The sequence below is a fragment of the Ranitomeya imitator genome, chromosome 4 (genome assembly GCF_032444005.1).
Source record: "Ranitomeya imitator isolate aRanImi1 chromosome 4, aRanImi1.pri, whole genome shotgun sequence".
In the NCBI taxonomy this organism is placed as follows: Eukaryota; Metazoa; Chordata; class Amphibia; order Anura; family Dendrobatidae; genus Ranitomeya; species Ranitomeya imitator.
Window position 1 is genome coordinate 639,460,097 of NC_091285.1, and position 15,319 is coordinate 639,475,415.

Sequence of the window (15,319 nt, forward strand, 5' to 3'; positions counted from 1 at the left end):
GGGGGTGATTTGAACTTTTGTGTTTTTTTATTTTTTTCACATTCTTTTTTTCATTTTTACTGTGTTTAATAGTTCCCTTAGGGGACTTGTAGCTGCGATTATCCGATCACCAGTGCTATGCATGCCAGTGCATCAGTATGTACAGCAGAAATCACATTCTTCTATGAATGCTAGCCTCAGGCCGGCATTTACAGAAGGACCGTAATCACAGGCATCAGGGTCATCAACAGACCCTTGGCTGTCATGATAACCCATCGGCGCCCCGCGATCACGTCATGGGCGCACCGATGGGCAGGTGCAATGACACACGCCCCTGCCAGGTTAATAGTTGCCGGCGGAGCACCACCCCATCCGCGGCTGTTAATCAGTTGGTTCAGGAAAAGATGCCGGCTCAGCGTGTGAGCCCACATCAAAAGGCAAGGACAGAACATATGACGTAAATATATGTTATACGTCGTAAAGGGGTTACCATGGGCCTTTGTTATTGTAGATTGACAATGGGACAACAAAGGGGGCTTCCACGCCTCGGCATCTAAAAACTGTCAATCACAGACAGTGGGTAATGGCGCAGAAATAGCTTTATGTCAGTGTTCCTTACATTTACAAAGCTTTTCCTCAACAAGAGGTTTCCACCATTGTTTGCTAATAATTATCTGGACTTTTAGACCACTTTCACACGTTCTGTATGTAGTCAGTATCTGTGCCAGGAGTGGTTTTTGGCTTACAAATACTGAACGTGTGAACACGACCTTATAAACCTGTTGCATTTTTCTTTATTATTTCTGGATGATTTGCTCCTTCCTCATTGTGGCTACAATTAGTTTTGATATAATGCATGGCATTTGAACAATAAAGTATCAGTTTGATCCAGGCCAAGGGGCCTTTACCGACAGCTCTCTGGCACCAGTGTGAGGCGTTAACCTCTGTATGATAATGAGGGGGAAAATATTTCAAATATACTTGGACATTCTACACATGCATAGATATGTCTAGATACTGTAGATAATAGATATATAGGTGCAGCATTACATACATGTGTATTAGATAATTGTAAGATAACGATGTGTTTGAAAAATAACACATTATGGCAGCTGAAAAGAGGCAAAAATAAAAAAAATGGTCATTACAGGGGTTGTCGATGCTTGGGATTAAAGTCTACAGTTACTCTATGTGACTGAGAGTGGGCTGTCATGTGACCACAAGTATGCAATTTGCCACATTACAACTAGACGTGTCCGACCATGATCAATTCATTGGTATTGAGTGAGGCTGCACATGTCTAGTTGGCATGTGACCACATGCATACAAATAGCATACTTTCGATGACACACCTGCCCGCCCCTGGCAACAGAGAATACTGATAGCACTCGCACGGAGTGACTGTAGACCTGGACCCTAAGCCTGGACAATCCCTTTAAGGACCATTATATCTACATGATAGATAGATAGATAGATAATAGATTGATAGATAATAGATCGATTGATCTATAGATAGATAATAGACAGATGGATAGATCGATCGATTGATAGATAGGATAGATAGATAATAGATAGATAATAGACAGATAGAGCTATAGATAGATAGATAATAGATATATAATAGACAGATAGATAGAGCTATAGATAGATAGATCGATGGATAGATAGATAATAGATAGATAATGGTTACGATAGATGGATAGATATTATTTCTGCAGATGTCTGTGTCTATGTGGCGTCCTGTTGATTGGAGCATTTTTAATAAACGCGCACATTACTCTCCATCCACCAATTCTCGTTGTAAAGTAATTAGCAGTCTCCAGACAGGAGGAAGAGGCCTGAAGGTGCTGATGTGTAGGATGTGGATTCAGGCTGCTCAGACATGTGTTTTGTCTTCAGGCCTGAGGCCTCTGCGTTTTGTTATTCTTGCTGGTTCACGTACCAGTCAATCCACATAGCGCAGCCCATGGAGGTCACACTTGTTTTACCCCCCAGCTTCATTTTATCATCTTCCCATTAGGGCAGGTTCACATGAGCATATACAAAAAATGATAAGATTTTCATCAAGAAGACTCAGACTATTTTTTTCTCCCTCACCGTATACAATCCATTTTTTTACAACAGCTATTGATCATTTCCAGTTTTCTATGTTACATAATTGCAATGTATCTGTAAACATTATTTATTATTATTATTATTATTTATTTAGATAGCACCATTGATTCCATGGTGCTGTACATGAGAAGGGGTTACATAGAAGTTACAGATATCACTTACAGTAAACAAACTAACAATGACAGACTGATACAGAGGGGCGAGGACCCTGCCCTTGTGGACTTACATTCTACAGGATTATGGGGAAGGAGACACTAGGTTGAGGGTTACAGGAGCATCGGATGTTATACCGAGGCTCTGTACGGCATCTGATTTCTTTTGCGCACCCACAGGCTTGAATGGGCGAGTCTCATCTGATTTACGGAAAAACTTGTGCAGGCTGACAATTTTTTCACATACAGATTTGCTCAGTGAAAAAAAAAAATTGTTCATCTGCACTGCCCCAATGAATAATATTGGTCCAAAAATACAGTCGTGTGAACAAGCCCTTAAAAAGACTATTAGATTAAAATGTAGAGCATGTAGTACAACGCCTATAGAATATCAATAGGGCGAGTTCCCATGGAGCCGACCACTTGCTCGGTAGACTTCAGAACACTAAGGGCTTGTTTCCATTTGCGAGAAACACGTCCGTGTCTCGCATGTGGAAACAAAGCTCTGGTGCTGGCACTCCGGAGCGGAGCGTGCGGCTGCATGTGTTGCTATGCGGCCGCACACTCCGCTCTGGAGTGCCGGCACCAGAGCTTTGTTTCCACATGCGAGACACGGACGTGTTTCTCGCAAGTGAAATTATTATATCTCTGATTACAATGTTTTACATGCCACTGTATAGAGACACACCTGTGTCTTGGTATTGCTCTAAGTAAATAGGGCAGCACACTGCAGCGCCAAAACATGCAAACTTGAAAACACAAAATTTGAACTGCATTACTGCACTGAAAATATGAAAAATGAGAGCTTTTAGCGCATAAAAATGGCCAATTTTACGTGTACCTCGTAGCCACGATAAGGCATCTCTCTTATACGAGGCCCTACGCTTGACCTACCTCTCTGAGAATAAACGTCTCCATCTGAATGGGTACATGTGAAACCTCTCCTTGGACTCAAATTCTCTCTCACTGTGGAGGGGTATTGGACCTATTATAATTAAAACACCTGAAGCTAGGAGGCGGGGAGTGCACGATCAGAAGGCTAGAGAATACATTTCAAAAAATCTGATCTGCACATCCAAACATAGACACAGTGTGAACAGGTGCTGAACCCAGAGTCGCCAACTCGTATATATTTAAGTAAATAGGGCAGCACACTGCAGCGCCAAAACATGCAAACTTGAAAACACAAAATTTGAACTGCATTACTGCACTGAAAATATGAAAAATGAGAGCTTTTAGCGCATAAAAATGGCCAATTTTATGTGTACCTCGTAGCCACGATAAGGCATCTCTCTTATACGAGGCCCTACGCTTGACCTACCTCTCTGAGAATAAACGTCTCCATCTGAATGGGTACATGTGAAACCTCTCCTTGGACTCAAATTCTCTCTCACTGTGGAGGGGTATTGGACCTATTATAATTAAAACACCTGAAGCTAGGAGGCGGGGAGTGCACGATCAGAAGGCTAGAGAATACATTTCAAAAAACCTGATCTGCACATCCAAACATAGACACAGTGTGAACAGGTGCTGAACCCAGAGTCGCCAACTCGTATATATTTAAGTAAATAGGGCAGCACACTGCAGCGCCAAAACATGCAAACTTGAAAACACAAAATTTGAACTGCATTACTGCACTGAAAATATGAAAAATGAGAGCTTTTAGCGCATAAAAATGGCCAATTTTATGTGTACCTCGTAGCCAGAATTTGAGAGAGAATTTGAGTCCAAGGAGAGGTTTCACATGTACCCATTCAGATGGAGACGTTTATTCTCAGAGAGGTAGGTCAAGCGTAGGGCCTCGTATAAGAGAGATGCCTTATCGTGGCTACGAGGTACACATAAAATTGGCCATTTTTATGCGCTAAAAGCTCTCATTTTTCATATTTTCAGTGCAGTAATGCAGTTCAAATTTTGTGTTTTCAAGTTTGCATGTTTTGGCGCTGCAGTGTGCTGCCCTATTTACTTAAATATATACGAGTTGGCGACTCTGGGTTCAGCACCTGTTCACACTGTGTCTATGTTTGGATGTGCAGATCAGGTTTTTTGAAATGTATTCTCTAGCCTTCTGATCGTGCACTCCCCGCCTCCTAGCTTCAGGTGTTTTAATTATAATAGGTCCAATACCCCTCCACAGTGAGAGAGAATTTGAGTCCAAGGAGAGGTTTCACATGTACCCATTCAGATGGAGACGTTTATTCTCAGAGAGGTAGGTCAAGCGTAGGGCCTCGTATAAGAGAGATGCCTTATCGTGGCTACGAGGTACACATAAAATTGGCCATTTTTATGCGCTAAAAGCTCTCATTTTTCATATTTTCAGTGCAGTAATGCAGTTCAAATTTTGTGTTTTCAAGTTTGCATGTTTTGGCGCTGCAGTGTGCTGCCCTATTTACTTAAATATATACGAGTTGGCGACTCTGGGTTCAGCACCTGTTCACACTGTGTCTATGTTTGGATGTGCAGATCAGGTTTTTTGAAATGTATTCTCTAGCCTTCTGATCGTGCACTCCCCGCCTCCTAGCTTCAGGTGTTTTAATTATAATAGGTCCAATACCCCTCCACAGTGAGAGAGAATTTGAGTCCAAGGAGAGGTTTCACATGTACCCATTCAGATGGAGACGTTTATTCTCAGAGAGGTAGGTCAAGCGTAGGGCCTCGTATAAGAGAGATGCCTTATCGTGGCTACGAGGTACACATAAAATTGGCCATTTTTATGCGCTAAAAGCTCTCATTTTTCATATTTTCAGTGCAGTAATGCAGTTCAAATTTTGTGTTTTCAAGTTTGCATGTTTTGGCGCTGCAGTGTGCTGCCCTATTTACTTAAATATATACGAGTTGGCGACTCTGGGTTCAGCACCTGTTCACACTGTGTCTATGTTTGGATGTGCAGATCAGGTTTTTTGAAATGATTGATATTGCTCTAAGACTTGTAGTAACTCTCTTAGTTTGCTGTGCACATGCCCAGTCCACATTCATGAGGACATCTGCTTGTCTGTGGCTTCTATTCTTTGAGCTACTTGTCTGTGGTTTTCCAGTAACCTTGCTACCTACGTGCCTGTGGTTTCCAGTATCGTTACTTACATGTCTGCGGTTTTTAATATCAATCTGAGTTCACTTTCCAAGGTATTAGACTTTGTCACATTAGAGTTCTGTTTCATGCCTGTTCATGGTGTTCTAGGACTCCTTCTATGTGCCTGACCGGGGTTTTCATGATGTCTACCCCTGTCTGCGTGGCATCCATGGTATTAGACTTTCTTGTCACTCCGGAGTTCTGTCTGCGTCTCCATGAGGCCTCCCGTTTTCCAACGTACTTCAGTAACATACATAGTAACATAGTTAGTAAGGCCAAAAAAAGACATTTGTCCATCCAGTTCAGCCTATATTCCATCATAATAAATCCCCAGATCTACGTCCTTCTACAGAACCTAATAATTGTATGATACAATATTGTTCTGCTCCAGGAAGACATCCAGGCCTCTCTTGAACCCCTCGACTGAGTTCGCCATCACCACCTCCTCAGGCAAGCAATTCCAGATTCTCACTGCCCTAACAGTAAAGAATCCTCTTCTATGTTGGTGGAAAAACCTTCTCTCCTCCAGACGCAAAGAATGCCCCCTTGTGCCCGTCACCTTCCTTGGTATAAACAGATCCTCAGCGAGATATTTGTATTGTCCCCTTATATACTTATACATGGTTATTAGATCGCCCCTCAGTCGTCTTTTTTCTAGACTAAATAATCCTAATTTCGCTAATCTATCTGGGTATTGTAGTTCTCCCATCCCCTTTATTAATTTTGTTGCCCTCCTTTGTACTCTCTCTAGTTCCATTATATCCTTCCTGAGCACCGGTGCCCAAAACTGGACACAGTACTCCATGTGCGGTCTAACTAGGGATTTGTACAGAGGCAGTATAATGCTCTCATCATGTGTATCCAGACCTCTTTTAATGCACCCCATGATCCTGTTTGCCTTGGCAGCTGCTGCCTGGCACTGGCTGCTCCAGGTAAGTTTATCATTAACTAGGATCCCCAAGTCCTTCTCCCTGTCAGATTTACCCAGTGGTTTCCCGTTCAGTGTGTAATGGTGATATTGATTCCCTCTTCCCATGTGTATAACCTTACATTTATCATTGTTAAACCTCATCTGCCACCTTTCAGCCCAAGTTTCCAACTTATCCAGATCCATCTGTAGCAGAATACTATCTTCTCTTGTATTAACTGCTTTACATAGTTTTGTATCATCTGCAAATATCGATATTTTACTGTGTAAACCTTCTACCAGATCATTAATGAATATGTTGAAGAGAACAGGTCCCAATACTGACCCCTGCGGTACCCCACTGGTCACAGCGACCCAGTTAGAGACTATACCATTTATAACCACCCTCTGCTTTCTATCACTAAGCCAGTTACTAACCCATTTACACACATTTTCCCCCAGACCAAGCATTCTCATGTTGTGTACCAACCTCTTGTGCGGCACGGTATCAAACGCTTTGGAAAAATCGAGATATACCACGTCCAATGACTCACCGTGGTCCAGCCTATAGCTTACCTCTTCATAAAAACTGATTAGATTGGTTTGACAGGAGCGATTTCTCATAAACCCATGCTGATATGGAGTTAAACAGTTATTCTCATTGAGATAATCCAGAATAACATCCCTCAGAAACCCTTCAAATATTTTACCAACAATAGAGGTTAGACTTACTGGCCTATAATTTCCAGGTTCACTTTTAGAGCCCTTTTTGAATATTGGCACCACATTTGCTATGCGCCAGTCCTGCGGAACAGATCCTGTCGCTATAGAGTCCCTAAAAATAAGAAATAATGGTTTATCTATTACATTACTTAGTTCCCTTAGTACTCGTGGGTGTATGCCATCCGGACCCGGAGATTTATCTATTTTAATCTTATTTAACCGATTTCGCACCTCTTCTTGGGTTAGATTGGTGACCCTTAATATAGGGTTTTCATTGTTTCTTGGGATTTCACCTAGCAGTGACTCTGCTACCTGCCCGAGGTGTTCAGTAACTCTGTAATCTGTCTGTGGTTTCCAGGACTTTATTAAAATTCGAGTTTGCATACTATTTGTTTGTGTTTCGTGTGCTCCATCTGGGTGCTGCACCGACGCTTGTGGCCCGTATGCCCACCCGGACCTTGGGCCTAGATGATCCACCTTCCTGTGGATTTCTCTCTGATAAAGCCTAAGGCATCCCATACACAATAGCTGTGAACCAAACAACATATTTATTAAACCTAGGGGTCTCTTCACATCTATGTGTATTCTGGCTGACCAGTTGGCCCAATCAAAATCATGGAGGTATATCTGATTTTGATCAGTCACGAGTCTATGGGTCCATGAAAAAAATCGTACACCCCTCGGATGCCATCCATTTTTCAAAGAATGTTTCATTGGATAAGCTTGAGGAACCTCCATCAGTTTTAGTTACTCTGCTGAAAATCAGATAAAAAACACTGATAAAACTCTGATGTTTGTGTATTTGTGTATCAAATGAGTTGGAAATGCTATGGGATTTGTGCAAGAAAAATTTGCAGTGGATTACAGCATCAGGAATGTGATCAAGATTTTTTTTTATTTCATTCATATGCTGTGATTTTCTTTTTTCTCCATGAAAATTGACCTGGGGTGTGTAATTCTAAATCGATAGTGCATCAATTTTTGTTGTCGATTTTTATTGCAGATTACTCCCCTGTCAATGGTACAAAAGTGACTTTAATGGTAAAACCACATCAAAATCTGCAAAAAATACAAAACCCACGAAACAAATGCAACACATCTGGATTTTGTTCTGGATGCAATAAGTACCTTATTTTCTGGTGTATAAGACGACTGGGCATATAAGACGACCCCCAACTTTTCCATATAAAATATGGAATTTGGGATATACCCGCCGTATAAGACGGGGGTTATCTTATACGCCCAGTCATCTTATACGGCGTGTGGTTCCCAGGGTCTGGAGGAGAGGAGACTCTCCTTCAGGCCCTGGGATCCATATTCATGTAAAAAATAAAGAATACAAATAAAAAATATGGATATACTCACCCCTCGAAGAAGCCTGGCTCTCAGCGCTGCAAGCTTCTGCCTCCGTTCCTAAGAATGCAAAGAGTGAAGGACCTTCGATGACGTTGCGGTCATGCGACTGCTCACGTGACCGTGACGTCATCGAAGGTCCTTCACTCACTGCATTCTTAGGAATGGAGGCAGACGCTTGCAGCGCTGAGAGCCAGGGTCCGTCGGAGGGATGAGTATAGCCATATTTTTTATTCTTTATTTTTTACATGAATATGGATCCCAGGGCCTGAAGGAGTCTCCTCTCCTTCAGACCCTGGGAACCATCCAGGATCGCTCCGTGCACCCGTAACCGGCGTATAAGACAACCCCCGACTTTTGGGACAATTTTTAGGGGTTAAAAAGTCATCTTATACGACGGAAAATACGGTAGACAAAATCTTTGATGGACTGTAAAAATATGTTGTCTCTTTTATACTTAATTTAGTTAGCTGAAATATTTCACTATTCTCCATGTCTGGCTTATATGTGGAGAGTTGTTTGTGGGGTCATCAAACTATTGAGCTTCTTTAAAGAAGTTGTCCATTACTTGGACAACTTCTTCTCATTTCCCTCACTTGGCCTCCATAAAATAATAAAGCCTATAGTCACCTCTTGTGCTGGCGCCGTTCCTGCAGTGTCAAGACTCTGCCTCCTGGGGCTCCCGTGCTGTTGTTGTGACATGCGATGCCTGCGCGAAAACAGCGCTGGGGCCACTGCCCCGCCTCCTGTCAAATTAAACAGTAAGAGGAAGTCCAAGAACAGCTGCAGCCCAAACTTCCTCTACATGCTCGATTTGTCCAGAGGTGGAGACATTGATGCCAGCCCTGATTGGGCGCTGGTGTGACATGTCACAACAACCACACAGGAGCCCCGGAGAAAGTGAATGCCGACATCACGGGAACAACACCAGCACAGGAGGTTTTATTATGTTATGCGGGCCAAGTGAGGGGTATGAGGGTTTTTTTATTTTTTGAGGTATTAAAAACAATGAGGTTTTTTTGTTTTTTTTAGAAACCACTTTAGAAGGAGGAGTTTTGCCTTTCCTGAAGCTGTTTTGAATTGTTATTGTTAATCTTTTGATTGGACAGTGCATAACTTGGAGCAGATTCACATATTTCCTTTTGAGGCAAGAGAATAGTTGGGAAGCCGAGGCAGAACCAGCCGGTTGGTGTAGAGTCAAAGTCGTGAAGAAGGAGAATAGTCAAAAAGCAAAGCCAGGTCAAAAAAATCAGGACTGTCCACTGGGGGAATAGCAAGGCAAGTTACACAGGAGCAGGTCAAAATATAACTGGCAGTGGATGGCAGGATTTCAGGAGCTTAAATAGTTTGAAGCTCCACCCAAACCACTCAGCAGTTAACTATATCTTCCGGTCTGTATGGAACTACAAAATTAAAACTGTAGCCCATAACGAGAGCAGAGGCAGGAAGGGCAGGCACCGATTCAGATGTCAAACACCTGTTCATGGTTTCTGTTTGGTTTTGTACCTCAGCTCTTAAATGAGTCTGAGCTGCAATACTGCACACAACTTTGGCATTTCTAATCCTATTCAATACCTTTTAAATGCATAGAAATTATTTTATTAGGAAAGATAAGCAACTGATGACCACTAGACATCTTTTATTGTGTCTTTGGTGTGTAAGGGGTGGTGTTTTAAAGAAATAACTATAAATAATAAATAATTATTCTTATCCCCGTATTCAGTAATGTGCACAGAAAATTTCATGTCATGTTATTTTTATTCATTTTGTTTTACATTTTTATTCGCAGAATGCATAATTATAATGCAGGAAAAAATAATATCACCTAAAAACATAATATACATTTTTTATAAATAAATATTCAACCACATATGTACAATATTTACACTGTATCAGAATATTAGATGCACGTAGATGACTAGCTGCAGCCACATTCTTCTACCACCATTTCTTCATGATGTTTTACAACTATGTTATTGCCTTCCTTATACATCATGGACAATGGGCTCATCCTAATTGGAACACAAGATGGACACTCCACCCTCTCCGGCTGGTAGACCTTCAACACGCTCTGCAATAGAGAAATTAATCAGTTACTGCCAACATGTTACACGGGGTGTATGTAGTCTGAGACTTTGGTCATTCTCATTGGTATTTTATATATTTATACAATTCACTTATCTGTATCTAATGAGAAGACCTGAAGGGTTATTAACATCTTAGTAAGTCGTGAAAAATTGCTAGGATATGCCGTCACCTTATGATCGCGGAGGGTTTAATCTTTGGGACCTCCTATTGAATACCATTCACTGCAGTGGATGAATGTCAGACAAAAAATTAGAAAGGGGTTCAGCTCAAGATCAGGGAGTCTCAAAGGTTGGCCCCACAGCAATCACTAAGTGATGACATATCCTAGCGTTATGCTATCACTTACTGAGATGGGAATCACCATATATCACCAGATTAAAAATTGCCAGTTTTTGCTCTTTCCTGAGTATTCCGTTTGTTTATTTTTGTAGTCCTCCATACTGTTCCAGAAATTTGGACCTTATTATTCGGTACTCATTTTTATGGTCTTTACCAATTGAGGTTTGCTCACAGGATTCTCTGGGGGCATCTTTAGGCTACTTTTCATTTTTACTTTGTGTGATCCACAACTCCTTAGAAAGTCATGATGGAATGGAAAACAACAAACTACAGAATACTCAGAGAAGTAGCAGGAAGAAAATAAGAGCATAAAATGCCTATTTTTGATCTGGTGAAAGGTCCTCTTTAAGGTAGCCATACATAAAATCTAAAGTTGATTGAAAAAAGATAATTTTAATCAAAACGATGGTTCATAGGGTAAAATTTAGCAACATATGACATATAGCCAACAGATGATCATTATTTCATTTAGTCTTAATTCTATCTGATGTTTATGGTCAATTTTAGTATTTTCAGAATGCTACTACCCAAGAAAGACTAAGCAAGACTTTAAAGGGACACTGTCACATGAATTTGGAGGGAACAATCTTCAGCCATGGAGGCGGGGGTTTTGTGTTTTTGATTCACCCTTTCCTTACCCGCTGGCTGCATGCTGGCTGCAATATTGGATTGAAGTTCATTCTCTGTCCTCCATAGTACATGCCTGCGCAAGGCAAGATTGCCTTGCGCAGGCGTGTACTACGGAGGACAGAGAATGAACTTCAATCCAATATTGCAGCCAGCATGCAGCCAGCGGGTAAGGAAAGGGTGAATCAAAAACACAAAACCCCCGCCTCCATGGCTGAAGATTGTTCCCTCCAAATTCAGGTGACAGTGTCCCTTTAAAGAAGCACTCCCAACAAAAAAATTTTCCTCTTAATATATTGTAATCATCATATTATATAGCACTATGTACGGCATTATGTACTTACAATTGCTCATCTTGCCTTTCTTCCCAGTTAATTCTTCTCTTTTTATTCTTTCCTCTCTCCTTCCATGACTTATGACTCATACAGGAAAAATAGACTTCCTGATTCTACATAGCGCTTAGAAGTATTCAGCTAGTCATTTTTTAATCTTGTCATGTCATGGACCTAATGGAAAAGAGAATAATTCACTGGGTAGAAGGGCAAAATAAGCAATTGCAATAATTCCAATATATTAAGAGGATAAATATTTTGATGGGAGGGCTTCTTTAACATGTAAAATGATTGGTACTGAACAATTCACCTTACCGTCATATAAGCATGGTTTGTTGGCTTGAAGGTTTCGTTCAGTGGGATCGGACAGGCACCTTCACATCTGTAGGCATTAAATTTTAAAGGGTAGACAATCCAGCTTTTCCACCCAATTTCACCAAAATCCACTGTCATATCAACTCTACGACAAAGGGGTTTTCCACTTTCTATAGGCTTGAATGGCACATTATTCATGATCAAATAATGGTTCTCGTATCTGTTTCTTCTATGCCTCCTAATGACTGACAGTCTTGTGCCTTTATCCAGTGAGACATGTTTGGAGGACTCTACTGTTTTGATGAGACTACGAGAACCAGAGATGCTGTCAACAGACTTGTCCTTTGTGTATACTACCAACACAACTCTGTCATCCATGGACCCATAGATTTTGTTCGGGGTATGTTTTGTATCTTCATGTAGGTTAGTATCTGGGCTCCTCTCCGTCATATATTTAGTCTTCATGAATGTATCTAAGTATTTCTCTCCTTGTTGGAGGAAGTATTGAAGCAGTTTTGTGAGATCAAAATGTTTCCAAGGGGACTCTTTAGGGTTAGATGGATTGATTTTGAAAGACCCAAGGAAAAGATTGTTGGCTTTCTCACTGTGATAAATTTCCAGAGTAAAATTTTGGGATATCGCAAAAGATGGAATATGGATTCTTAGTTGTGCCAACTTCATCTCACTGCTGGAAGAGATTGAAGACATGTCAAAGGACAACATGACACGATTATTGACCATGGTACAATCTGGAAAAAAACAGGAAAGACTTGTAAGCTGAAGAGGCAAAGCAAGGGGAACATAAGCATTTTCCTTGGTATAACTGTGATAATGTGTTACGTCCAGTAATGCGATATTTTCAATACTCGGTACTTAAAACCTAATTGGATGATTTTCTAACACTTATTCTCAGCAGAGATGCATTTGCTTCTCAATCATCCTTCTTTACCCATTCAAAAAAGAACGAGGCGAACCTGTGGAGATCTACAATTATGCTCAAAATTTAGATTTTTCTTGTAATAAAATTATGGATTTAGGATTATGTTAGAAAAATGTATCCACAAATTTAGTGAAATATTGATGCAATTAAGAAAGGATGAGGGTACTTACTCTTTGGGACGAGGCTTAGCACGGAGTCATAGTCAGGACGGTGTGAGTTGGAGAGGTTGGTGTCATTCTTCGTAAGACTATGGTAAAGCTGCATCATATACTGGGGATATCTTATGTCCAATGAGTGGCGCTTTCCAAAAAGGAAGGATGAAACTTTTAATCCCATGTTAGTCCCTGGCAAAACAACCCTGGATGATGTTTCTCGATGACTGGGCATAGCCTGGACCATGGAGAAGAATAGGCAGTAGATAGCAATGCTTAATAAGGTCATCTCTGCATTGAGCTTCTGCTGTTTTCTTAACTCAAGAGATGTGACTAGTCCTCTCCCTCTCTGATTTAGCATTGGATTCTCCCTCTGTATATATAGAGAGGAAGACAGGGCTGATGCTTTACTCTTCACACCTAATGACCTTTTGATCTAAATGACCTCTTCCTCAAAAGCCAATAGGTTCTAGGGATATGTCAACCTAATGGCTCCCTACTGTTAAACTAATGACACCACAGTGGGGATCTTGTACTATGTCATAAATATTTCCATGCTCACTTCATTTAGTTGTTTGATGGAAAAATATATTTAAGAAGAAAATGTTTTTGCATTGTGATCTAGAATGTGGAAGCATTGATAGCGTTGGGCTGTGAAAATGAAAAATTACAATAATGTTGTTTTAGAAACAAGTTTTTAATTTTCAAAAAAGCTAATAGGAGAAAATGGACCACATAATTTATTACACAATTTCTCCTGAGTACACCGATAACCCATATGTGTTTGGCTAGGTTCACATGGCGTTAGAGGCAGTACGCTAACGGGATCCATTACACAACGCCACTAACACAATGTAACGGGTCCGTTAGCGCTGCCATTGATGGCAATGTAACTAACACATTGCTAACGTATTCCATTTTTGGCATGCGCTAGCGATGTCCCATTAGTTGCTGACGGACCTCGAACGCTGCAAGCAGCGTTCGAGGTCCGTTCCTTGCTAGCGCAGATCGGGCATCTGCCCTAGCGGGACCACTAAACGCGATCCCTTTTGGGACATTGCATTAGCGCAGTCCGTTAGCGTATGCGCTAAACGGATTGCCCTAACGCAATGTGAACCTAGCCAAAGTTTGAAAACTACTTTTGAGGCACAGTGCAAAGCTCAGAAGGGAAGAAGCGCCATATTGGAGCTCAACTTTTGCTGGAATGGTTTGCGGGTGCCATGTCACATTGGCAGAGACCCTGAGGTGCCAGAACAGCAGAACCACCCCCATAAATGATGTTATTTAAACCCTTCCATTCATCTGGGAGGACAGTGCACATGTTGACACCACAGGTGCTCCAAAGAATTTTATACCATTGGACGGTGAAGAAGAAAAATTACATTTTTACCACTAAAACTTTTTTTTACCCCCAGTATTTACATTATTACAAGGATTAATTGGAAAAAATTCCCCCATATTTTGTTACATAATTTCTCCTGATCGTGTCAATACCCCATATCTGGCTCTACAGTTCTGTTTGGCCACAAGGGAAGACTCAGGAGGGAAGGAGCGCTATGCTTAGGTTTCTCTAAAATAGTTTGCAGCCTATTTGCAGAGCCTGTAACTGCCAGAAGAGCAGACACTATGCCAAATTACCCCCCCTTTGGGAATTGATCTATGATTGACAATTTTGACTTCATGGGTGTTTTCCAGAAACAAACGTGGTGATGTTGCAGTGAAAATAACACATTTTCTATTGTAGTTCTCAATACATCGTGCCCAGCTGGTGCTTCTGGAGATGTGCACCCCATATATTTTTAAGTGGGAAACTAGCTGTGCTTTAGGCACATTGTGGGGCTCAAATGAAAGGGAGGCATTTGGGTTTGGGTGTGCATATTTCACTGGATTTTCTTTTGAGTGGTACATGTTGATTTAATAAAACCTTTATGCTACAAAATGCGTGAACACTTGATAGAGTAAGATGACTTCCACTCTAGTGCCACCTATTGGAAGTAACAATCCTACAAGTCAACACTGACCTTTTAATGAGCCTTGCAATATGAGTTAGGATAAAAGCCAAACCAGAATCCCAATTTGCATATATGGTATTTTGGGCTATTGCCCCTCATCAGTGCAAAGTATGAGATCACCTAGCCAAATCACATCTTATACTTTGCACTTACAAGAGGCAATGCCCCAAAACACCGTGTCGGCAATTTGGGATTCTGGTTTGGCTTTTATCCTA

General features: G+C 41.1%; 1 protein-coding gene across 1 annotated transcript; it reads right to left on the reverse strand.

Annotated features, from left to right (window-relative positions):
- Positions 1-10,212: 10,212 nt before the first annotated feature.
- On the reverse strand, positions 10,213-13,581 carry LOC138674321 (nodal homolog). Its single transcript, XM_069762183.1, has 3 exons — positions 13,111-13,581; positions 12,001-12,749; positions 10,213-10,370 (listed from the first exon to the last, which is right to left on the reverse strand). Exons 1-3 carry the CDS (start codon positions 13,451-13,453, stop codon positions 10,218-10,220), a joined length of 1,245 nt encoding a protein of 414 aa, XP_069618284.1. The 5' UTR covers positions 13,454-13,581; the 3' UTR covers positions 10,213-10,217.
- Positions 13,582-15,319: the final 1,738 nt, after the last annotated feature.

Coding starts and splice junctions, on each gene's coding strand:
- LOC138674321 (XM_069762183.1), bottom strand. CDS start 13,453: ATGCTAAATCAGAGAGGGAGAGGACTAGTCACATCTCTTGAGTTAAGA. Junction 12,750..13,110: donor GCTAAGCCTCGTCCCAAAGA/GTAAGTACCCTC, acceptor GTTTTTTTCCAG/ATTGTACCATGGTCAATAAT. Junction 10,371..12,000: donor CAAACCATGCTTATATGACG/GTAAGGTGAATT, acceptor TCTCTATTGCAG/AGCGTGTTGAAGGTCTACCA.